The sequence below is a fragment of the Octopus bimaculoides genome, chromosome 8 (assembly GCF_046866305.1).
Source record: "Octopus bimaculoides isolate indiv1 chromosome 8, ASM4686630v1, whole genome shotgun sequence".
Lineage (NCBI taxonomy): Eukaryota > Metazoa > Mollusca > Cephalopoda > Octopoda > Octopodidae > Octopus > Octopus bimaculoides.
The window spans coordinates 45840763-45867301 of NC_142935.1; the positions used below are offsets into that span (position 1 = coordinate 45840763).

A 26539-nucleotide genomic window follows, 5' to 3' on the forward strand; every position below is an offset into this window, starting at 1 on the left:
AGAATTTGTTGGCAGTGCATGAAGGAGTTTTTTTGCTTCAGATACATTTTCTCATATTACTACAATGGCCTCTGCTCCTCTCAACTAGCTAGTTTTACACTACTTCCATCCAATTCCAGTTGACCCAGCTGATGTTTATAGTGGTTAGTGAGAGATTCAGACCCCACACTGCTCACTATATTTAAACCTTCCTGCCTAGAACATCAGGAATTTCTTTGCCATTGTAGAAGAATGACTCAGAATATTCAACAAAGGAAAAACCAAGGAAAAAATTTCACAGTTTGGAGGTTAAGGATATGATGGAAAGCCTCAAGCCTCAAATACTATTAGGTGACTATTCACCACTACACTAGCTCATAATCAATTAGAAGAAAGAATGCCTACCAAAAAAATCAATGTTCACTTTTGACTGATTGCACTCCAGATTTTGGTCCAGAGTCAACTAAATCAACAAACTCCCAACATATGTCCTGATTGCAATGGGATTACTCCACATGATGTCCCACGTCTCTTCCATTCTACAGCTAGGAAGATGTAGAAAGATACTGGACCTATGGAACTACTTCAGGAAAATGACAGAATGGTTTCAACTCAATTGCAAAGTTGAACTTCTGTTGGGCAATGAAAACAACAACAGTAATTCTCTTCCTGTTCAAGCTTTGCAGCCATTCAAGCTGAACATCAACTAGATCAGTCAGGTCATGTTCATTGTCCCTTTCTCCTGATAAACCTCAATAAAAAAAAACCCCAAAACCCAGAGATTTGCTTTTTGTTCTTAGTATTTTATTTTATGTCACCCTTTAACAAAACAACAACCTAACTGAATCTGTTACAAAAGGAATATAACAACAACAACATCTTAATGGAACAAAGGAAAAACATACTTCAAGTCGATGAGAAATTTCTGGTAATTTCGTAATGGCTGGTTCCTTGTATATAAATTCTTCTCCATCAAGGTCTCCAAATTTGTGACCATAGAAACCAACTCGGAAATAAGTTCCAAAAACTCGTTTTCCTTCCTGAAAATAACAATATATATATATATTCATAGAGAGAGAAGAGGATCAGAACACTCAGAGTAGTTATAAAATGAAGTCTCAGTTTTATATAAATTAATAAACCTTACTACATCTATTGATTATATTTTGTTCATACATAAAATCATACACAATTACAATCATCATAAGTTGATATGGTATAATTGATGTAAGCAATGAGGGCACTGTGAAAGTGCATAGCTTAGTGGCTAGGGTATTTGGCTTATGATCGTAAGGTTGTGAGTTCAATTCCCAGTGGTGCATTGTGTCCTTGAGCAAGACACTTTATTTCACGTTGCTCCAGTTCACTCAGCTGGCAAAAATGAGTAGTACCTGTAATTCAAAGGGCCAGCCTTGTCACACTCCATGTCATGCTGAATCTCCTTGAGAACTATGTTAAGGGTACACTCCACACGTGTCTATGGAGTGTTCAACCACTTGCACATTAACTGACAGAGTGCCAGTAATGAGGACACTGTACAATTAATAGGTATGGCTCTCAATTGCTGCATTGAGAAAATGATAAGACCACACCAAGGAAGACATGAAAGGTCAGATTGAAGACATATGGTCTCACAGATAGAGATGATACATGATTAACCTATTAGTATTCAGATTACTATGTCAAATGTAATGCTTATTTATTCACATGGTTTGGAATTAATCATGCATTGTCTTATAGCTTTGAGATTTCAATGATGTGATTGTTTATTTTTAGAATGACATTGTAGGGTAGTTGTGAGAGGCCAGATCTAACCAGTCTGAATATAGAATATTTGGGTTGGATATCACTGGTTTAAATGCTAAAGGGTTAAGAGACACGGCAATTTTTCAAGCCTCAATGTGAACCTGTTATAAAAAGGAAGTAAATCTCACCCAAATCCCATCCTACCACCTTACAGAAGAATGGGATGGTCATGGTTGGTATACCTTTGATCACAGTTCTGCTTGATCAGGGCTTAAATGACAATATAGCAACTTTACACCTAACCACCAAAGCAAGCAAAATAAAATAGACATTATAATGATGCCAGTTAGCTTATAGTGCTGAATTTCAGTAGCTTTGTGGGACATGAGGGTCGGCAACAGTAAAGCCACTCTAACGAATGTCTATCTCAGCATATATGAAATCTGCTTTATCAATGAATTCAATTAACCCGTGATACCTTCAATGATATAAAGGGCTAGAAACAATAGCAGCAGCCAAAATATTTAGTTTACATACAGAATACAATGAACCATATAAATTCTACTAACTTTATATCATTACTACTGAAATATCAGTGCCATCACAAAACTTCAACAATGGAGTCTGAGTGAAACCCATTTGTCAATCAAATAGACTGAAGCATCACAATTATGAACCACAAACTAGGGAGGGAAATCTGAATTTATTTGCTACAAGTGTAGGCTAAAAAAAATGTTGAAAATATCTTACCATTTTTATGATGTTTGTGAAAGCTTCATGTAGTTTATTATGGATGTGTGCCAACCTTTTATAATCCCTATTTGCTTCATGTATTGGAATCAAAATTTTATATACTTCGTTCACAGCTTCATACATGCCACACTGTAAAATAAGAAGGAAAACAGAGTTGTTTAACAAAAAAGAAAAAAAAAAAAGGAGATAAAAAATCGTTCTTTTACTAGTTTCAACTATCGCAATGAACCCTAGATATCCCCCAGACAAAATAAGTACTTATAAAATACTTAAACAATTGGGGCAGTGCCCCAATACCATACTCTAGAACAATCAAACTTTCTTCTAAAGTTTTTGCAGTAAGCTCTTAAATATTTAATATGAATAGTGTCCCATTAAGGCCAGATGGGATACAAGACTTTCTTGATTGTTGAGGCTGACTAGATTGTTACTATTGTAAAGACAGAAAGGATAGTAGGGTACTAGAAACAGTAGAGGACCTAGGTCCCTATATTCTGATTTACAATGCTGGAAAAGTCTGAATTTATTTTTTATCTTTCTGAAGTCATTAAATAAAATACCAGTCCTATACTGGTTGTATCCAATCAACGATAAAACCACCATTAAAATGGGTGGGTGTCAATGGAAGAAAATAGTTTCATGAGTCTAAAGCTATAAATCCTGCCAAACACAATGTCAAATAAATAAAGGTTGAAGACAAATTAAGTGTTATGGTTTTAGATAAGCAAACAGAATTAGTCACATGGTACATGTTTGGCTTTGTTAAGTTAAACACTTGATATAAGATTGGAGGGGAAAATGAGGGAGATCAAGTGAGAGACTGTGTATGTGAGTATAATAGTGAAAGAGGGGACACATATAGAGAAGATAAGAGATAAGACGCACATGTTAATACATATGAGAGAGAGTGAGAGATGAGAGAGTGAGAGAAGAGGGAAAGAAAAATGAGAGGGATGAGTGAGAGAGGAGAGAAAGAAAAACGAGAGAAGGGAGAGTGAGAAGAGAGAGAGCGAGAGAGCGCCAAAGGATCAAAAATTATGAGAAATGCAGGGTGGTTAAAATGGCAAAAATATAATAAAAGCAACAAAATTTGACACATTTCAAACTTATGATGCCTGGTAGGACAGGACCATCACTGATAAGGAATGAACATACATATATATATATACATATATATCATCATCATCGTTTAACGTCCGCTTTCCATGCTAGCATGGGTTGGACGATTTGACTGAGGACTGGTGAAACCGGATGGCAACACCAGGCTCCAGTCTGATTTGGCAGAGTTTCTACAGCTGGATGCCCTTCCTAACGCCAACCACTCAGAGAGTGTAGTGGGTGCTTTTACGTGTCACCCGCACGAAAACGGCCACGCTCGAAATGGTGTCTTTTATGTGCCACCCGCACAAGCCAGTCCAGGGGCACTGGCAACGATCTCGCTCGAAAATCCTACAGGAGCCAGTCAGGCGGTACTGGCAACGGCCACGCTCAAAATGGTGCATCTCATGTGCCACCCGCACAAGAACCAGTCCAGGGGCACTGGCAACGATCTTACTTGGCTTGCCGGGTCTTCTCACGCACAGCCCATTTCCAAAGGTCTCGGTCCGTAGTCATCGCCTCGGTGAGGCCCAATGTACGAAGGTCTTGCCTCACCACCTCAGCCCAGGTCTTCCTGGGCCTACCTCTTCCACGGGTTCCCTCAACTGTTAGGGTGTGGCACTTTTTCACGCAGCTATCCTCCTCCATTCTCACCACATGTCCATACCAGCGCAATCGTCTCTCTTGCACGCCACAACTGATGCTTCTAATGTTCAGCTTTTCTCTCAAGATACTTACACTCTGACGGGTATTCACATTGACATTACACATCCAACGGAGCATACTGGCTTCATTCCTTGCGAGCTTACGTATGTCCTCAGCAGTTACAGCCCATGTTTCACTGCCATGTAGCATGGTTGTTCGTACGCATGCGTCATACAGTCTGCCTTTTACTCTGAGTGAGAGTCCCTTTGTCGCCAGCAGGGGTAAGAGCTCTCTAAACTTTGCCCAGGCTATTCTTATTCTAGCAGCTACACTTTCAGCGCACCCACCCCCACTACTAACTTGGTCGCCCAGATAGCGGAAGCTATCGACTACCTCTAGTTTTTCACCCTGGAATGAGATAGAAGTTGTTTCCTGTTTGTTTGCAGTCTTTATTGCACCTGAACATCTGCCACAAACAAAAACTAACTTGCTAGTTAACCTGCCTTTGATGTTGCTGCACCTCTTATGTGTCCATAGCTTGCACCGGGTACATCTTATAGAGTTACTACCTACTCCTTTTCTACATACTGAGCAGGGCCATCTACCTGAAGGGGTTTGTGTTTTATCTACCTTCCTACTTATTAGGATTTTGGTTTTAGCTAGGTTGACTCTAAGGCCCTTCAATTCTAGACCTTGCTTCCACACCTGAAACTTCTCCTCTAGTTCTGATAGTGACTCCGCAATTAGGGCAAGGTCATCAGCATAGAGGAGCTCCCAGGGGCAACCTGTCTTGAACTCCTCTGTGATTGCCTGGAGGACTATGGTAAATAATAGGGGGCTGAGGACGGAACCTTGGTGGACCCCTACCTCTACCCGGAATTCATTGCTGTACTCATTTCCAACCCTCACCTTACTGGCCGCATCTCTGTACATGGCTCGCACAGCTCTCACTAGCCATTCTTCTATCCCAAGTTTCCTCATTGACCACCAGATAAGGGATCGGGGGACCCTGTCAAAGGCTTTCTCCATGTCAACGAAAGCCAGGTACAGAGGTTTATCCTTGGCTAGGTATTTCTCTTGCAACTGTCTCACTAGAAATAAGGCATCAGTAGTGCTTTTACCTGGCACGAACCCAAACTGCATCTCATCTATATATATATATATATATATATATATATATACACACACACACATATAGTAGAAGCACATAGCCTAGTGATTAGAGTAGTGGACTTGCGGTCGTGGGTTTGAATCTCAGACCGGGTGATGTGTGTGTTTAGGAGCAAAACACCTAAGGTCAGGCAGAAGGTAATGGTGAACTTCTGCTGACTCTTCCACCACAGCTTCCTCTCACTCTTTCCTCCTGCATCTAGCAGCTCACCTGTGATGGTACACCATCCCATCAAGGTGGGGAACCTATACGCCAATGAATACAGGAAACCGGCCCTTATGAGCCAGGAATGGTTCGAGAAGAAACAAACAAACAAAAACAACACATATATATAAATGGTTACTTCAAATGAATAAACAATAAAATTAACAATAACAGACAACAAGAGGATATACACAAGGACTGTTTTATATATATATAATGATAACAAAAGCTGATATACTCACCATTGAAAAGGAACCACAGGCCTGTTCCAAAAGACCAATAAGGCCACTTTCTGAAAAATATTTGCCAGTACAAATACCTTCTTCTTCAGGTGAAACAACATCATCAGATACTGCACTTTCTTCAAGAACATTGGAAGAAATTTTCTGTGAGAATTTAGAAGAAAAAAAAGTGTTAAAAGATGTCATTTTAAACTTGAGTTGGATGAGTCTAACGAAGCATCTTCCCACACGTTTCATTTCTGTTGTGATCTTATCTACAATGTCCAGTGTTCTCAAATCCAATTTCTTCTAATGCTTCTGATACAAGTGTCCACTGTAGGTACCGTTAGTGCTACTACTAATGAAATATTTCTTCCCATAGCAACTTACATCCATTCTCATGGATTAGCAAAATTATTTGAAAAGCAGACAAAATGTCAGTGGTATTTAATCATGGCCCTTTACATTTTGAGTTCAAATTCTGCTGAGGGTATTAATTTGCTTTCAGATCTTCAAGAGAGGTTGACAATAAAATAAAGTGTCAGTCAAGTACTGGAGTTTAATTTAATATTCGCATGAAATATCCTGGATATGAATGAAGTTATCACAGACAACTAAGACAATTTATCTTTCTTGCATAAATTTTCCAATACTTTTGGTACTCAGCCATTTTCTCAATGGGTCTGCATTCCACTTTTCTCATAAGTTAGCAACTCAAGTTCACTTAACCTGACTCAATATTTCTCTCCAATCCCTTTAAACCATCTGTAATCACTATTCATATTTCATTGCAAGACAGCAAACACATTATTCATACATAGGTCACATAATTTGCCTCTTGCAACAAGAGATGGAACATACTTAAAGTCAGGATCTAAATCAGGCATGGGAAATCTTTTTTGACAAGTGGGTCATGTGAGACATGACTCTTCATCAGGCAGGCCACACTTTTAAAGAATATTAATAAACGTTATTTTCCATGTGAAATAAAGCACACCGTTCAGTAAGGCCTGTGGGCTGCATTTTGTCTGTGACTCATCTAAATGAAGATTTTCATTTAATTACACATGAGAAGTATCATAAATGAATGATGAAACTTCAGTATATTACTGGTGCACTGATCCTTCAGTGGTGTCTCAACAAACTAGTGGTTTACAGCTATGCATATCTGTGATAACTATATTGCACCCAAAAAGGAGGTGAGGACATTTTATTTAAACACTAATTAACTTAGAAAAGTGAGTTCTTTAGGATTCTCCTAACCATTTATAAGTGAGTGAGAATAACACAGGGTCTCTATAAGTCCAGTTAAATTGTGTAGATACCTTTGCAGCAGTGTAGCCAATATTGTTTTCAAATTTTGGCACAAGGCCAGCCACTCCGTGAGTGTAGTGGGTGCTTTTTACATGTCACTGGCACAGGGGCCAGAGGAGGCTGGCAATGGCCACGAATGGTTGGTGCTTTTTACGTGCCATCAGAACAGGTATCACAACTACAATTTCCATTTGATTTTCGGACAAAATGTTACTAAGCTTTTTGCCTGGCATGCAAATGATTCTTATTCTTTTATTGCCCACAAGGGGCTAAACATAGAGGAATAAACAAGGACAGACAAAGGGATTAAGTCGATTACATCAACCGCCAGTGCATAACTGGTACTTATTTAATTGACCCCGAAAGAATGAAAGGCTAAGTCGACCTAGGCAGAATTTGAACTCAGAACGTAGTGGCAGATAAAATACGGCTAAGCATTTCATCCGGCATGCAAATGATTCTGCCAGCTCGCTGCCCTCAGTGTAGCAAATATTGGACAGAGAGTGTCATATCACTGGATACTAGCAATATCCTCTTATTTTACCAGTGTGATCCGAAAGTAGTAATAACTGAACTCTTAGCTATAGTTTGGTTGTAAGGAAGAACTAGTTGTTGCCTATGAATATTACATACCTGGCAATGAACCAATGAATGAGTCTCTACATAGTGGTTATTTGTTATGCTAGAAATAGTAGCCAAATTTCCCTCAAATCAGGCCTTCCTGTCTTCAAAAAATGAAAGGACACATTAGATAATGTAGTCCAAGATAATTTCAATAAGGCATGAAGGTCATGACTGGAATGTTTTTGATAAGTTTGCTAATTCAGGGCTGATCTGATACAAGACAACAACCTACTCATTAAATGTAGAAATGTGGCTATATTACACAGATCCAATAATGAAAAACTAATAACATGGATGATGATGATGACGATGACGACGATGGTGGTTATGTTGGTGTTGGTGGTGGTTAGGTAGTAGTAGTTGTAGTAGTAGTAGTAGTAGTAGTAGTAGTAGTAGTAGTAGTAAACTGAAACTACTGACCTGAAAGTCGACACAGCCCACCGGTAGGTGAGGCCTGTCTTCCAACATATTGAGGTATTCTGCCACCAAACCTGCTGCATGGATGAGACAATGGGCAGCTTCTGCATTGTTCTTTCGCTGTAGAAGAAAACAGGAAGTAGGCAAGTGAATTAAATGAAAAGATCTGGTAAATGATGGAGATTAAAGAATGAATGGCTAAATGCAGTTTTCCAAGATTACTAATGAACATTACAACTTAGCTTCAAGAACCAGATAGATACAAAGAAAACGAAAAACCAACAAGGGTGCTCCTATGTAATAAATCAGTCTGCTAGAAATAGCAGCCAAACCTCCACCAAATCACAACTTATATGCTTAATACAGAAAGGGCACTTTAGATATACTGTGCCTCAGTAAAAGACACAATAATCATGAGTATAACATCTATGGTTATAAAGAAATGTATTTATGGATTCATTTATATTATAGGACAAGGCTGACAGCTGAAAACCTTTTCTACAGTACAAGTAATCAATAAATATATATACAGGCACATATCCATATCGTTGTTGTTGTCGTTTAACGTCTGCTTTCCATACTAGCATGGGTTGGACGATTTGACTGAGGACTGGTGGGCCAGGAGACGACACCAGGCTCCAATCTGATTTGGCAGAGTTTCTACAGCTGGATGCCCTTCCTAACGCCAACCACTCCGAGAGTGTAGTGGGTGCTTTTACATGCCACCGGCATGAGGGCCAGTCAGGTAGTACTGACGACTGCTGTGAAATTAAGTCCACAAGGACCTTTACATCCATTTGGGCTGAATATCAAACTGGGTCATTTCATTGTTATTTAACACTTCATCAGGATTTGCTTACCATTCCTTTCCAAACAGCAGATGATAGCGGCCAAAGGCTACTTGTTAAAAGTGTAAGTTAAAAATGTGAAGGACACAAGTCACCTAATGATAAGAAATTGATGGTCAAACAATAAAGATATGTAATCATAAAAGGTCTGCTGGAAGAGGGTTAACCCTTTAGTGTTCACATCATTCTGCCATAATTAATGCTTTTTTATCCACATTATTTTGAACTAATCATGCATTATCTCGTAGTTATGAAATTTTGATGAGGTAGCTGTTAATTCTTAAAACGATATTGTAGGGTTGGTGTGAGAGACCAGATCTGGGCAGTTTGAACATAGAATAGGCAGAATACTTTTGGCTGGATATGGTCGGTTTAAATGCTAAAGGGTTAAACAACAACTCACAGCTATTGTACTTTTGGTCAAAGGTGAGAAGACATACAACAATAGGAGTAAAAATATGCATGTACCTACCTCACTGTGTTTGCATCCCATAGTTTGTAACCAGGTGAGCCGTAGGTCAGGTGATGTCTGATAGCCCTTTGCTATACGGTACATTAGATCTATTAACATTTCTGGGTCCTCATTGAATTCTTTCATTTTCACGGTATCAGACAGAATCATGTGTAAATTGAATACCAAGTCACGTACCTAGAAGATATTTCAGAACATCTAGGCCATTAAAGTTAATGCAGTGTACCAGAAATAATTTATATCTAAATGTAATTATAACCAAAAACAAAAAAAAAAACAAAACTATAAGTGTTAATGCACAATACTTTTAAAAGGGGCAAAGGAGATAATTTTAAAAATATTTTGCAGATGTTTCCTTGATTCTGCAATTTTGATAATGATGTACAGTCTTACCATGCATAAGTTTGAAACAGTATAAAAGTAAAATAGTATATCCACAGTATAAATAGGACAGACACTGCTTCTAATGTAACAGTGTGTCCACTTTATAAAATAATTAATAGCCACTGGTTCAGATAATGACAGACATAAAACTACTTTGAGGTTAGACATTTTATAGTAGTAGTATGAATCTCTGTACTGCTAATATTCACGCTTCATCTTGTCCTCTTGTTCACAGAAGCTGATTGATGACAAAGGTTGGAGAGAGTATCACCATCTCACCACCAATGCTGCTAGAAACTGAATTTCTGTAGCTCTGGTATCTGTTGATGAATGCACATAGAAAAGCCAGCCAAACTCTCAAACAGTGTAGTGAGAAACACCTCACATATGCATTAACACACTTAGAAAGTAGAGTCAACTGGTGCTCTGGACGACAATCTTAATGATGGTGATGAAACAGCAATGACACTGATGATGGTAATGACAATTACGATGATGATGATGATGATGATGATGATGATGATGATGATGATGATGATAAGGAGGTGGAGGATAAGGATTACAATGATGAAATATCTATCATCAAAATGCACAACTTGGTACATACTAACGACAACAAAGTGAAGAGGAGCATCAGTTCTTGTCACCAGTTTACCAAACTGTATGACATGAAATGAGATCAAATGAGAACAACAAAATATACCTGTGCAGGAAATGTGGTGTTTACTAACTCAACATCAGCTTCTGCGTATGTCAAAATTGTCTTTAGAGATTTTCGTAAATATTCTTCATTAAATTTTTGGTTTTGTCCAACTAACGAACTCAGTGACATTGTCACCTGCATTTTTACACGTGCAAAATTCTAGAAGCAAAAACAGGATAAAATATGAACAAATAATATGAAGAAAACGTAAATGACATAAAACAAATATACATATAAATAAATTGACACCACCATTCATTCATCGCTATATGCCTGTATTACTGTGATTGGATAGGTTTCCATGTGTACAGAATCTCACCATTTGTAGCAGAAATCAACTCTCACCATTTCTTCCAAGTTGTTCCTCTTCTACAAGTTTTTTTCCACTTGGTACTTCATTACCCAATTGTTATCTTCTATACACCATAATGACACAGTCTCCTTTCATGTACATAACATCTAATTCTTATTGTGCCCAGTTTTTCTTTCAGCTCATTTGCACTCTGTCATTCAAGCACACTGCCATTACACATCCAGTGGGGCAAGCTTCTTTCATTTCTTTACTACCTTTTCCCATCCTCAACGTCCAATCACCATATTTCACTACCCTGCAACATCTCACAATATATACAATCATCATACAATATGCTCTTCATTCAGAAATGAAATTCTTTCACTACCAGCAAAGGTAATAACTCCTTAAACTTTTACCATCCTGTTCTTACTCTGTCAGCTATACTTTCAGAACATCCACCCCAACAGCTAATTAGGTCACCTTGGTAATGTTATAATATAAAACATACAAAAAATTAAGGTGATTATAACAGTGTAGTGATGACATTGTTTCATGTTAGTAATAACATGTATAATGTCTCAAGCATGGCTTAGTGGTTAGGATATTTGGCCCACAACTGTAAAGTTGGGAGTTCGATTCCTGATAGTGTGTTGAGTCCTTGAGCAAGACACTTTATTTCATGTTGCTCTAGTCCACTTAGCTGGCAAAAATGAGGAGTATCTGTAATTTAAAGGGCCAGCCTTGCCACATTCTGTGTGATACTGAATTTCCTTGAGAACTATGTTAAAGGTTGTGGAGTGTTCAGCCACTTGCCGGTTAATCTCATGAAGAGGCTGTTCTGCTGATCAGATCAACTGGAACCCTCACTGTTGTAACCAATGGAGTGCCAGTTCAATGTCAGAGTGCCAGAGCATTAAACAGTGAGCTAAACACAATCATGCTATCAACTTGGTAAACTGCAATTCTGAAATTAGCTCAAGGGAGTAATAATCCTTAATTAGTCTGTATATAGTCTGTATAAAGGCGCAGGAGTGGCTGTGTGGTAAGTAGCTTGCTTACCAACCACATGGTTCTGGGTTCATTCCCACTGCGTGGCACCTTGGGCAAGTGTCTTCTACTATAGCCTCGGGCCGACCAAAGCCTTGTGAGTGGATTTGGTAGACGGAAACTGAAAGAAGCCCGTCGTATATATGTATATATATATATTTGTGTGTGTGTGTGTGTGTGTATATGTTTGTCCCCCCCAACATCGCTTTACAACCGATGCTGATGTGTTTACGTCCCCGTAATTTAGCGGTTCAACAAAAGAGACCGATAGAATAAGTACTAGGCTTCCAAAGAATAAGTCCTGGGGTCGATTTGCTCGACTAAAGGCGGTGCTCCAGCATGGCCGCAGTCAAATGACTGAAACAAGTAAAAGAGAATAAAACAGTAGTTAGGTAATTTCTTTTATTATTCATGAAATATAGATTCCAAGTTGACCACCGAAAAGCTTAACAGAGGCAGGATGTTGACATGCCATATGTGTTTGAGAGAAGACTAGAAAATATCCTTTAATTAAGATATGACAACTTAGTCTCTTTCAACAATACAAAGACTCACCCTGGTGAAGAGGATTGGCCTGCAAGAGTCCTGTACTGGTGCTACTTAAAAAGCACTTGTGCCAATGCTACATTAAAAGCATTCAGCAAACACTGTAAAGTGATTGGCATTAGGAAGGGCATCCAGCCATAGAAACCAAGCCAAATCACACTGGAACCTGGTGCAGCTCTCCCACTCACCAACTCTAGTCAAAACATCCAACCAATGCCAGCATGGAAAACGGATGATGATGATGATGATGATGATGATATGTAAAAAGTACCTTTTGAACATTGGGCCCCACAGGGCAATGATAAGTGACTGAGACCTTTGGCTATATGCCGTGCCTGAGAGGACCCATCAAGCCAAGTGAAATTGTAGTTATAGCTGATGCTAGTGTCATGCAGCTGGCACCCGTGCCAGTGGCATGTAAAAAGCACCCATTACACTCTTGTAGTGGTTGGCATTAGGAAGGGCATCCAGCTGTAGAAACCATACCAAATCAGATTGGAACCTGGTGTAGCCCTACAGCTTACCTGCTTCAGTCAAACCATCTAATCCATACCAACATGGAAAACAGATACTAAATGATGACGATATATATATATATATATATAGTGGTTGGCGTTAGGAAGGGCATCCAGCTGTAGAAACTCTGCCAAATCAGACTGGAGCCTGGTGTTGCCATCCGGTTTCACCAGTCCTCAGTCAAATCGTCCAACCCATGCTAGCATGGAAAGCGGACGTTAAACGATGATGATGATGATGATGATGATATATATATATATATATATATATATATATATATATATGAAAAGAGAAATGTATCAAATCTCTAGCCTTGAACAATACACATGTAAAAATCATAGAGCTCACAATTATAGATGGTGTCTCATTGCAACCCACATGTATAACATTTGCAAATGTGTATTACAAAAGTTAACCTGCCTTGCTAGAACCACAAAATACTTCAGCACAGATGAGTTGCTGACTATCTACACAGTTCAAATAAAACTCACACTAATGTACTGCTCTTACATTTGGGAAGTGCTGCTGTTACAACTGCACACACACATAACACATATTTTTCTAAACACTTTACTCAATACCGCTTCAGAAGTGCAGACCACTGGAATTTCCATTTCACTTATATTTCCTCACAGGTACCAACATATAGAAGTTGAAACTGAACATCAAATTACATTTATCTCTCCTTTTTCATTAGAATAAATAATACAAAATATATATTAGGTGAAATAAATATATCTACAAAAACACACATGCACACAGATAGAAATACAGAAATATATATAGATACAAATACTCATACATATTTTAACAAGCAGAAAAACACACACAAATAACTGTTAAGTCACAATGTCTGACTTACATTGCCCATCTCAAAGTTCTGTTTCATAAGTAGATAGAGGGAAGCTGCTGCATGTGACCGCGTGTTGCTAATACAGGAACTACAATGACGTAGTAGACGTAGGCAGAGATCAGCACACTGTTCTGTTTCTTCTTGGAACAGAAGTTCAGGGAACTGTAAAACAACAAAAGGGTGATGGTGATCAGTTTCAGAGAGATAGTATAAAACCAATTACACATCAACATATTTAAAACATTGAGTAATAAAAAGCACATCTGGTACATTTTACTTATTTTACAAGTTTCAGTTACTGAACTATGGCCATACTGGTGTGCCACTTTTAGAGACTATAGTGGACCCCTGGCTCAGTACCTTGTCTGGTACTTATCTTATAAATCTCAGAAGTAGGAAAGCAAGGTAACCACAGAATTTAAATAGACAGAACCAAATATTGGTTTCAAATTTTGGCACAAGGTCAGCAATACAGGGGAGGGGTAAGTCAATTACACTGACCTCAGTCCTCTAATAGTACTTATTTTATTGACTCTCGAAAGGATGAAAGGCAAAGTCAACCTTGGCAGAATTTGAACATTTGAACGTAAAGATGAATGAAATGCTACTAAATATTTTCCCCCGGTGTGCTAATGGTTCTGCCAGCTTGCTGCCCTCAGCAGAACCAAATATTACAAAGTATTTTTTGTGTCTGATACTCTACCAGTTTTACTAAAGAGACAATCTCACAGATGGTCAGACAATTAAACCAATCTATCTATTAGTTTTTTAATTACCGGTACTGAACACTAGGTCTTTGGATTCATTTTTGTAATGTCTGTTCATTGATACACATACACAAGTATTCCTTAAATCTTTTAAGCTCATGGTTAGTAAGAGTTATTTTTGCAATTTCTATGGATATATACATATGTTTGTTTTTATGTTATGATAGAAACAATTTTACATCAAATTGAAAGATTTCTCAATACACTTGGTAAAGTATGAATTCATTATTCTTTAACAAGAACAATATTGACAGTGACTTTGAGGTTTTGGCCAGCTAAGCCATCATCGACACACATACATACAGATAAGTGTGTATTTATACCCATACTTGTGCCAGCATAAACCATTGTCAAACTGAAAGCACTTTGGGAAGAAAACCATAGTGATTAACAGAATAAATAACTAACTCAAACATATACTGAACTAACATAATTGACTAAAACTCTTGAAGGTAGTGCCACGGCATGGCTGCAGTTGAAAGATTGATACCAGAAGAAGAATAAAAGAATACGGAAAATGTGGAAAATATGTAAAACAAACCTTGCTGACTAGTGATCTCTGTGTTGCTAACATGTGTTGCAATACTGCAGTGCTTTGATTTAAGCCAAGACTGTGTAACAAAACCCGCAACGCGTAACCGAGGGTAGGCATCTCCATCGATGACTGGGCAATCTGATAATATAAATATATAAAACAAGAACTCACAATATGTATATGTTTATATATATATATATATATAAATGAAAAGCAATAAAGAAACTGTCAAGTGTAATATATGTATAATAAAATAAAAAAATATTTAATTATATATTTTGCATTAAATGAAGAAATGATGACTAGTGAAAATTGTGTAAATAACAATAACAACAACAATGATAATAGTAATAATAATAATCCTTTCTACAATAGGCACAATGCCTGAAATTTGGGGGAAGGGGCCAGTCGATTACATCGATCCCAGTGCGTAACTGGTACTTAATTTATTGACCCCGAAAGGATGAAAGGCAAAGTCGACCTCAGCGGAATTTGAACTGAGAACATAGCAACAGGTGAAATACGGCTAACCATTTTGCTACCTCCTCCTCCTCCTACTACTACTACTAATAATGATAATGATAAGTTTTAAGCCTATAAGCATTCACTGAGTATTGACTAAGGAAACTAGTCTAATATTGGGGCATATAAGCCCACAATGGAAAAAGTGAGTATTAGTATGTGTGGGAATTGAATCCACACCTCTTATATTTGCAGTAAGTGTGCTAACTGATTACACCAACCTATCCACTGACTATTTCCCATGCGATATCATCATCATCATCATCATCGTTTAACGTCCACTTTCCATGCTAGCATGGGTTGGACGATTTGACTGAGGACTGGTGAAACCGGATGGCAACACCAGGCTCCAGTCTGATTTGGCAGAGTTTCTACAGCTGGATGCCCTTCCTAACGCCAACCATATATACAGATATATAAGTGCAATATGCAGTGAGGAATGAGTTTGAACTTACGAAGTTATAGTGACAACTCTGGACATATACTGGTCTTCAAAGACTTCCTCAGCACTATCTTTTACTCATCAGAAAACATAGCGCAACACAAAACTACCAGGCCTTAACATGACTTTAGAGTGTACAACTTTTGTTTTGCTAAGGTGGTTTAAATTATCCAAAACATATTGGGAGATGTCATCATAACTGCTGAAAGTTCTACTCATTTTCCACTGCATATCTGCATTTAATTTTTTATAAATCAAAGTTTTAGTCTTTTCTCTCTTACTACTCTGTGTGTGTGTACATGTATCTATACATACACCTTCTCCTTAACTTATGACCGAGTTCTATTCCAACTAACAGGTTGTAAGTCGATCTGGTCATTACATTGGATTTATATTTTCAACGTTGGTTTTCATCAGAATGCAACTGATGCTTGAAAGTGACTGAGTAAGAGACAGTGACAGACAGTGGATGCCTGGGTCTAAGGGAGGCCTACGTTGCCAGATGCTGCCATACTTATCATATGCAGCTGCCCAGCATCTGAAAATTGATTTTTTTATTTACTAATTTTTTCATTTCCTTATTTTTTGTGGTTGTAAATGCAGACGGTTGAATGTCACATAGGTCGTAAGTCAAGGAAAAGGTTTGCATATGTATATACACACACACACACACATATATATATATATATATATATATATATATATATATATATATATATATGACATGGAGAATGGCTTTCGTTGACATGGAGAAAGCCTTTGACAGGGTCCCCCGATCCCTTATCTGGTGGTCAATGAGGAAACTTGGGATAGAAGAATGGTTAGTGAGAGCTGTGCGAGCCATGTACAGAGATGCTGCCAGTAAGGTGAGGGTTGGAAATGAGTACAGCAATGAATTCCGGGTAGAGGTAGGGGTCCACCAAGGTTCCGTCCTCAGCCCCCTATTATTTACCATAGTCCTCCAGGCAATCACAGAGGAGTTCAAGACAGGTTGCCCCTGGGAGCTCCTCTATGCTGATGACCTTGCCCTAATTGCGGAGTCACTATCAGAACTAGAGGAGAAGTTTCAGGTGTGGAAGCAAGGTCTAGAATTGAAGGGCCTTAGAGTTAACCTAGCTAAAACCAAAATCCTAATAAGTAGGAAGGTAGATAAAACACAAACCCCTTCAGGTAGATGGCCCTGCTCAGTATGTAGAAAAGGAGTAGGTAGTAACTCTATAAGATGTACCTGGTGCAAGCTATGGACACATAAGAGGTGCAGCAACATCAAAGGCAGGTTAACTAGCAAGTTAGTTTTTGTTTGTGGCAGATGTTCAGGTGCAATAAAGACTGCAAACAAACAGGAAACAACTTCTATCTCATTCCAGGGTGAAAAACTAGAGGTAGTCGATAGCTTCCGCTATCTGGGCGACCAAGTTAGTAGTGGGGGTGGGTGCGCTGAAAGTGTAGCTGCTAGAATAAGAATAGCCTGGGCAAAGTTTAGAGAGCTCTTACCCCTGCTGGCGACAAAGGGACTCTCACTCAGAGTAAAAGGCAGACTGTATGACGCATGAGTACGAACAACCATGCTACATGGCAGTGAAACATGGGCTGTAACTGCTGAGGACATACGTAAGCTCGCAAGGAATGAAGCCAGTATGCTCCGTTGGATGTGTAATGTCAATGTGAATACCCGTCAGAGTGTAAGTATCTTGAGAGAAAAGCTGAACATTAGAAGCATCAGTTGTGGCGTGCAAGAGAGACGATTGCGCTGGTATGGACATGTGGTGAGAATGGAGGAGGATAGCTGCGTGAAAAAGTGCCACACCCTAACAGTTGAGGGAACCCGTGGAAGAGGTAGGCCCAGGAAGACCTGGGCTGAGGTGGTGAGGCAAGACCTTCGTACATTGGGTCTCACCGAGGCGATGACTACGGACCGAGACCTTTGGAAATGTGCTGTGCGTGAGAAGACCCGGCAAGCCAAGTAAGATTGTTGCCAGTGCCCCTGGACTGGTTCTTGTGCGGGTGGCACATGAGATGCACCATTTTGAGCGTGGCCGTTGCCAGTACCGCCTGACTGGCTCCTGTAGGATTTTCGAGCGAGATCGTTGCCAGTGCCCCTGGACTGGCTTGTGCGGGTGGCACATAAAAGACACCATTTCGAGCGTGGCCGTTTTCGTGCGGGTGACACGTAAAAGCACCCACTACACTCTCTGAGTGGTTGGCGTTAGGAAGGGCATCCAGCTGTAGAAACTCTGCCAAATCAGACTGGAGCCTGGTGTTGCCATCCGGTTTCACCAGTCCTCAGTCAAATCGTCCAACCCATGCTAGCATGGAAAGCGGACGTTAAACGATGATGATGATATATATATACACACACACACAAAAAAATGTTTTTGAATAGGTCCAATGCCAATATTATATAGCAGGCTAAATAACTGACTATAACTACTTCAGTCTCTCACTAGTATAAAAAGGTCCTGGTATTTAAACGTTTCTTACAAATAGAAAAAAAATGAAGTCAACTCAACTTCAACTAGGAACTGAAACTGTGATTATAGACTTGGATCACAGAGAACTTATCTCTTGCTCCAAGGTACTTCATACTGTACATTACTCATCATGTACAAGGAACACACAGACAGGGATGGCCACAAACAAAATTAGCAAAATATAGACAAGAACAAAGTAAAAGGTAACAAACCTGTACGATGAGTTCCAAAGTATCAAGCGCTACCATGCTGACTTCTGAAGCAAGGTTGCCTTCTACATGGGCATCGACTTCCACATCACGACTGAACTTTTGACTGGTTAGAGAGATGAAACGGAAGAGAAAGAGATGAAATGTTTAATAATGATAAACATCACTTAAGAGCAACATCATGTTTCATAACATCATACAACAAAAATATTTATCAGCTGTTTCCTCCTTTCTTAAAGACAATTGGTATTGTTTGAAACCCCTTTTATCTTGGTTTTCAAAGTGAATATGGGTGGAATGGATGTACCTGCTCTGAAGGAAAATGGTACAGGTATGGCAATGTGGTTAAGAAGCATGCTTTGCAACAATGTGTTTTTAAGTTCAGTCCACTCTGCAGCACTATCTACTGTACCCCTAGTCTGATCAATTCCTTGTGTGTAAATTTGGCAGACAGAAACTGTGTGGAAGCTTGTCATATATATATGTGTGTGTGTGTGTGTGTGTGCGTGTATATATGTATATATATATATATATATGTGTTTGTGTGTGTATATGTATGTGTGTGTGTGTGTGTGTGTGCGCTTTTGTGATTGTGTTTCCCCCCACCCTACTGCCTGGCAACTGGTGTTGGTTTGTTTATGTCCTCATAACTTAGCAGTTCAGCAAAAGAAATCAACATATTTCAGACTTAAGAAAATAAGTACTGAGGTTAATTTGTTTGACTAAACCCTTCAAGTCTGTGCTTCAGCAAAGGCACAGTTCAAAGACTGAAATAAGCAAAGGATAACAGATAAAAACAGCTGGAGTTCAAGTCTCACTAGGATTAACTTTCAATTAACCACACAAGTCTTATCATGCTAGTTGTGAATCACCTAGAAAGAGCTACAGAGTAGTACAACTAATGTACTAAATCACAACTGGTTGTGAATCAGTTAAAAAAAAAAAAAAAAAAAATCAAGTCACACGGGAAGAATAAAAACAAAAAATCAAGACTGGTAGGATTTGAACTTAAAATGTAAAATAACACAGGTTAATATCACAAGGTATTCATTTTATAGCTGTACTAGAAGAGAAAGTAAGGTAAAGCGGTTTCCTGTTGACTATGTCAAGCTTACGTGGACCTGAACTTGTACAGCAAACTAATGAAAAACATTAAATATAGAGTGTTTCCATTCATTACAGTAGTGATAAATATCTAGTTATAATATATCCACATACAACAGTGTGGACAAGGCTGTGTGGAGTGACAAGTACCTTGATCACAAACACATAGCTGTAGTGCTAACAGGATGAGAACTATCAACTCTTCAATTCAAAACTTCGACACTGAAAATGTTTGAATTGCTTTGTTGTCAGGTAAACAAGTAGTTACAATAAGACTAATTGATTGAATTTGCAATCACACATAAAGTTATATACGGTTTTAAGGGGCAAAAATACACAAACAAATCAGAAATAAATATTAAGTGGTATTTATAAATGATTTTTGTTGTAATCTAAAAACATTATTTAAATTCGAAAAATTATTATTATTATCCTTCTTATAATAACAATATTCTGTATATATGTACTTATGTCATGACATTATGGCTCAACAGCATTTCACTGTGGACATGTGTCTATACATATACACAACAAACATAATCAGGGCTGGATTAAGACCCATTGAGGCCCTAAGTACTTAAAAGATTTTATTTTCCCCATAAAAGATTATGTAATTCAAAATATAAACAATAACAAACCATAAAATAAAGTTTTATTTTTCAAAACAAGACAAAACAGTAAGAGGGAAAATAATGTTTATTTTTGTATAATTATATTTTATTTATATTTGAAAAGTTTCCTCCTACTTTTTTAAATCGCAAAGTCTTTGATCAGATCCTCAAAATTAATCTTAGGTAGCACATCTGTATCTATATAAAGGCATCCTGAATATTATTTTAGCAAGTTTAAATTGATTTCTTTTGTGCCATAAACCATTTACCATTTCTGTGGTGCCCACTCCTTCCCTTGATGCCCTAAGTATGTGCTTATTTTGCTTAATGGTTAATCCAGCGCTGGACACAATTATTGCTTGGCACACCAAGCATAAATCATCAATACAGATAAAACATTGTGTATAACCATCTTTTGGTCAGTCACTTGCATAAAGGTTAAATAACAAAGTTTCATAAAAATGTTATTAAGACTTAAATCAACATTTCTGATTGTCATGAGATATTGCGTAACCTTCATTAGTTTCACATTCCATGATTTGAAGAGAAGCCAGTGATAATCCTACAAAACATAAAATGGTTTAGATTTCACCGGGATGCAGTACATACCTTTCATAGTGCTCATGAGGCTGTTTCCATTGGAATTGGTCCTTCCGCCAGCGAAGACGACTTCCTTCCGAGCCCCCTGATGGAGGTGTACGGTCACCTGAGAAATAAATTTGAATAGTTATGTCCCATACTAACTCAAATACTCATCACAGGAGAGAATTAACTATTCAATAAACCCTTAACAACCATCTACAGCAAAATATCACCAACTCATAAAAGTATCACAGCATTATCAACAATATCTTTTTCTATGACAATGTTACCATATATTTACATGAAGGAGCCTGTACAGAGCTGCTTCACTCATAGGAAATAGCGACCAAATCTTCCTCAAATGACACCCTACCATCTAAAAACAGTAAGGGATTATATAATTCTAGATACCATGCCTGAAAACAAAAAGATGAGAGTATCACCGCTTGAATGCCTTTGAGCAAAAGTCTGCTGGATCATGGTTGACTCAGAGTTAAACAATAATACAAACAAATAACTTTTAGAAGTTTAATTCATTCCTTCACTAGCTCCATCCCTATCTTTCTATACAGCTCATTTCCATCATTTCATTGATGAAGCTTTTTCGAGTTATCTTTTTAAGACACTGTGTAACAGGTTCATTTTGATTTTTGCAAAACTAAGTTGGTGGGGAACAGATAATCTCCTAGTTTATAATATTCTTCTTTGTTTTCCAAAAGACACTTGGTCTTTATTCTCTTGCTAAGCAAATAGAGACTATCCAAACATCAATATAACTCCTTCTGTAAATCTCCTTCAATAAACTTCCTATTACACAAATTCTGGAACAGTATACTCCACAGAAAAATAAAACATGATGGCCTAAGGATATTCACTTTGGTTATCATTCACTACAAGGAGAAGGATGATGCCCTGAACTTTTACAAGACCAGTGAAGATTGCTGTGATTGTTATTCAACCTGAAGGTATGCAAATTGATGTTTGTAGGGTAAACATGATAGGTATGGGGTGAGGAGGGAGAGAGAAAGACAAAGAGAGGAATCTCTAATCTAATACAAATTTGTGACTACTCATAAGTCTGTACTCCAATATACATTATCTTCTCAATCGTTTTTACTTTACAGCAAAAATTAAACCAGACTTTTGAGGGTTCAGTATGTTGATCATAACAGAAAATATAGGGCCAGAATACATCCTGCTTATTTTTCAGAGAATTGGTTAGTACCCAAACTAGAACAGCTGTTCCTTCACATTTTCAATAAATATGAGGAGGTGCTGCGATAAGTGTGTGAATCTGAGAGGGAAATAATATTGAATAAAATCACAAGTGAATCTCCTGTATTTTCTTTTAGTCAAAGCCAGGAACTTTGTATTATTATTGATAATGCACCTGAGCATTGTATACAATAAGTTCATTATTATCCTCTAGCTTGGAAGGTATGGAGTATTCTGAATCTAGTCAAAAATAACTGACTCTCCATTACTCCCAAGACAGTTGGTCAATTCAATTAATTAAGGCAAGAAACATTTGCATGGTCACATGACCTGTTAGAAACAACAGCCAAATCTCCCTTACATCAAAACCCTACAATCACACCGGATGTAACTTAAAACAGGAGAAAACACTGCTTAACCTTATGCTAAACAAAACCAACAAAGTAAACTGTTTTAGTGCCATGAAATACCTGAGTTACTGAAGCTTGTTTGGCGTCGCCTTAGCATCATTTCTGTCCTGGCATTTGAATGGCCGAGAATTGCTTCTTCAAGACGTGTCTTCATGTCAACACTTCGCCGGAATGTCTGCTGGGAATACTGACTCATTGCTTTCTTACCCTGACATCAAGAGAAGACAGTAGACAAATATTATTACAACCATTAACTGTCAAACATCCATGGTTGTTTTTTTTGTATTGTGTTTTTTGTTTAAACTATAACATTTAAGGTTTTCAAGTGGATTTCACTGAAATTATACATGAAAGAAAAACTGAAATATTGAATAACAAGAAAAACTGAAATAAGAAAGTTTTGACTAAACTATAACCCATACATATTGTTTGAGAGAAATATATAACCTATGAATAAATTATGACAAAATGGTTTTAACAACAATAACAATTATATTACTCATAGAAACACAAATATAAATTAAAATAATCTTTATGTATGCGTGTGACTGTTTATATCTATATGTGTGTGTGTGTACATCAAGACACACACATTTCCATATATGAATATGTATGTAAGAGTATAAATATTCTTTTTAGTTTGTGGATAACTAAAAAATAGAAGTGAGTTCATCCCATTAGCACATATTCATAAAAACAACAAAGAAATATTTAACTGTAAGCTATGCATATATCATGTGTATATATATATATATATATATATATATATATATATGCATATATACAAGCACACACACACACACACTATATAGTATTAGTAAGTTTGATGTAAGTAAAACAAAACAAACACAAAAACATAAAAATGCAGTACCCCAGTATGGTCACAGCTCATTGTCTGAAACCAGTAAAAGAGTAAAAGGAACTAAGAAACTGGAATGCATCATGTTATGCTGATTACTTTGAAGAGTTTAGATAAAAGCATTAGGTAAATAAAATAAAGATGAAGCAGTATGAATTCTAAGTGATAATATAATATCAGTTATCATACGGAAGTGCAGATTTGTAACGGTAGGAATGGGTATTATAAAGGAAACATGGTTTGCGCTCAATATAATAACTACTAGAGAAAGGTAAAGTTGATATGTGAAGGGATCAAACATAGAATAATAGAAGGCTGGATCAAAATACAGTCAGGCAATTTAGTTTAGAGCACTATTGTATTCCATAATAATTCTTTCTACTAAAGGCACAAGGCCTGAAATTTTGTGGGAAAGGACAAGTCGATTACATCAACCCCAGTGTTTCACTGGTACTTATTTTATCGACCCCAAAAGGACGAAAGGCAAAGTCGACCATGGCAGAATTTGAACTCAGAACATATGGACAGATAAAATGCCGCCAAGCATTTCGTCCAGCATGCTAACGATTCTGCTAGCTCACTGCCTTATTGTTTTCCATAATAATGATATCATAAACTGGTGCAGGGTCATATACTGTAGGAGGCAGGGGTAATGCAGTCAATATAATCAATCAAAATACATGCCTAGTACTTAAAGATGGAGGCAAAGTTGAGCATGGTTGAAATGTAACACTAGATAGAACTAAAAGTAAGAAACCTTTTAATCAAGTACCCTGCCATCTACACCATTCTCTATCTTGTTTTCATAATGTTAGTAATCTTTTTTAGATTAGGCAGATGGCCAGCAATTTGTTGCATGTATATGTTGGGGTAAGTTGATTTAATCAACTCTAGTACTTGGCTGGTAATTTATTTAACCAGCCATAAAAAAAGGATCAAAAGCAAAGTTGCCTTTACAGGAATTTGAACTATGAACATAAGGAGCTGGGACAAATACTGCAAGGCATTTTGTCTGCTGCTCTAATAATTATGCCAATCTACCACTCTTAATAATTTTTGACAAAGTCAAAGCCAAAAATTTGGGCAGAGGAGAACAATTGATCTCAGTACTTGTGTGGGAAGATGAAAGGCAAAGCTAACATCAGTAAGATTTGAACACAGGATGTTAACAGCTAGAATAGATACTGCAAAGCATTTTGTCTGATACTGTAACAGTTCTGCCAATATTACAAATAAGGATTTAGGGTCAAGGCCTTAGATTTTAGAGCCGAAAATAGAACTAAATTAGCCTCAAAAGGCAGAATGATATAGTTTAGCTTCAGTGGGGATTTGAATTAGAATGTAGTTAAATACTAAAGATGATTCTTCCTAACATGGGATTGTGTTTGCCAACCAATAATAAAAATAAAAACAGTGGTTTCTTATACAGGCATGAAAACCTGGGACTTTTATAGAAGAGGAAAAATGTTGTAGCATTCATGTTTTATCCAAAGTCATTAATCAGGTAAATGATGCAGTTGGAATATTTGAAATCAGGCCAATAATATTAATTGGCTTTCAATTAAAACATAATTCCCTAAATTAATTGAGAGGGCGAGAAAGGAAATGTGTGATAAAATAATGCCCCATTATTATAAAATGCAACAATGTGTCTATTTGAAAAAGCAAAAATATACTTGTCTGGGAAGATCTTAGAGAAATCATGTGTCCAGCTTAGAGTTGGAAGATTAGGAATTCTGAAAGCATGCTTCCAATGGTTGACACTGGAATAATCCCAAACAAGAGGGAAAATGCATGCCAAAAACATACTGAATGTTGGCAAATTCTTTTATATATTTATTTTATGTTGTTACTGATGAACATTAATATTATTGCTTACAGATTCTCAGCAAGTCAATCCTTGATTTGCGTTTTTTTCTGCTAGCAAGAATAACAAGGAACTGTCTGTGTAAATTGATGCAGACTTAGTTCAAAAGCACTAGTCTATCAGTTTTTCTTGCTAATGATCTCATTTTTTGTCAATATATACCAACAAAAGATATACAGACACACACAACAGTCTTCGACAAAGTTACTGTCTATCAAATTCCATGTGTGAGGAGGCATTGGTCAACCAGATGCTACATTAGAGAATAATTGCCCAAAATGCATAGGTAACCTGTATACCAAGAACACCTGATACACACATATCTCTTCCTCTCTTTATCCCACCCAAAGCCTTTGCACAAATCACTTTCTTCCAATCCTCCTGCTACAAAATATCAACCTACAAGGATTTACTCCCCACTCATGTCTTTCTTGGCAACAATCAACTCAGCAGATGTTTATGCTGAGCATCAACTCTCTTGCTCTCACCAATTTTGGAGGGCATGAAGAAGCCAGATATTGCCCCTTCTGCAGAAGCTATATGTAAAATCCTCCATGCAATTCCTTTGACTTTTACAATCTTTGTCACCATATGTTGTAAGTAGCAAGTAAGTAAACCAGTTTGTAATGTCCTGCATCAAACTGTTTGTGAAGTTATTCCAACTTTCATGATGCTGTGGTTGGGAGATAATAACATTCGGCAGGTTAACAACATTAGTCTCTCACAGGTTTTTACCTGTGGTAAGATTTAAATTCATCAGTAAATACAGTTATTACTCCATTCCTAGTAATGTAAATAAAACAATAGTATTTCTGTTAAGAGATTGTCTATCTAATTACAAATGTAGAGATGATGGTAAAGGTGGTTAGTTACATACCAATTAGTTTATAAGGACATTGAATGAAGTCCAAGTATTCACACAGAGAATTCAGTGAGAAATAATACTGGAATGGTTTCCCATTATTCTCTCTAGGTCCACAAGAATACTTAGTACAATTTTACAACAATGAACTATATTACTCTGTAGTATTTACTTCAGACTAGGTAATGCCAGCAGGTAAATGTCTTAGCCAGGGACACAAAGTAGTACTGCTAACAGAAAATGTACT

At 37.5% G+C, this 26539-nt stretch overlaps 1 protein-coding gene across 20 annotated transcripts in view; it reads right to left on the reverse strand.

Annotated features, from left to right (window-relative positions):
- LOC106868262 (dedicator of cytokinesis protein 7) overlaps positions 1-26539 on the reverse strand; it is a 175959-nt gene that overhangs the window by 20035 nt on the left and 129385 nt on the right. For all 20 annotated transcript variants that reach the window (XR_016242868.1, XR_016242866.1, XR_016242867.1 and 17 more), the window contains 11 exons: positions 22765-22912; positions 21107-21203; positions 18786-18888; positions 15145-15276; positions 13846-13998; positions 10580-10738; positions 9493-9669; positions 8176-8292; positions 5839-5982; positions 2476-2607; positions 885-1019 (listed from right to left, as the gene is read on the reverse strand). Coding sequence is in view for 16 of the 20 variants with exons in the window: in XM_089356432.1 (XP_089212558.1) it covers positions 885-1019; positions 2476-2607; positions 5839-5982; positions 8176-8292; positions 9493-9669; positions 10580-10738; positions 13846-13998; positions 15145-15276; positions 18786-18888; positions 21107-21203; positions 22765-22912 (1497 nt within the window). In the remaining 4 variants the exon portion in view is untranslated. The remainder of the gene's footprint in view (positions 1-884; positions 1020-2475; positions 2608-5838; positions 5983-8175; positions 8293-9492; positions 9670-10579; positions 10739-13845; positions 13999-15144; positions 15277-18785; positions 18889-21106; positions 21204-22764; positions 22913-26539) is intronic.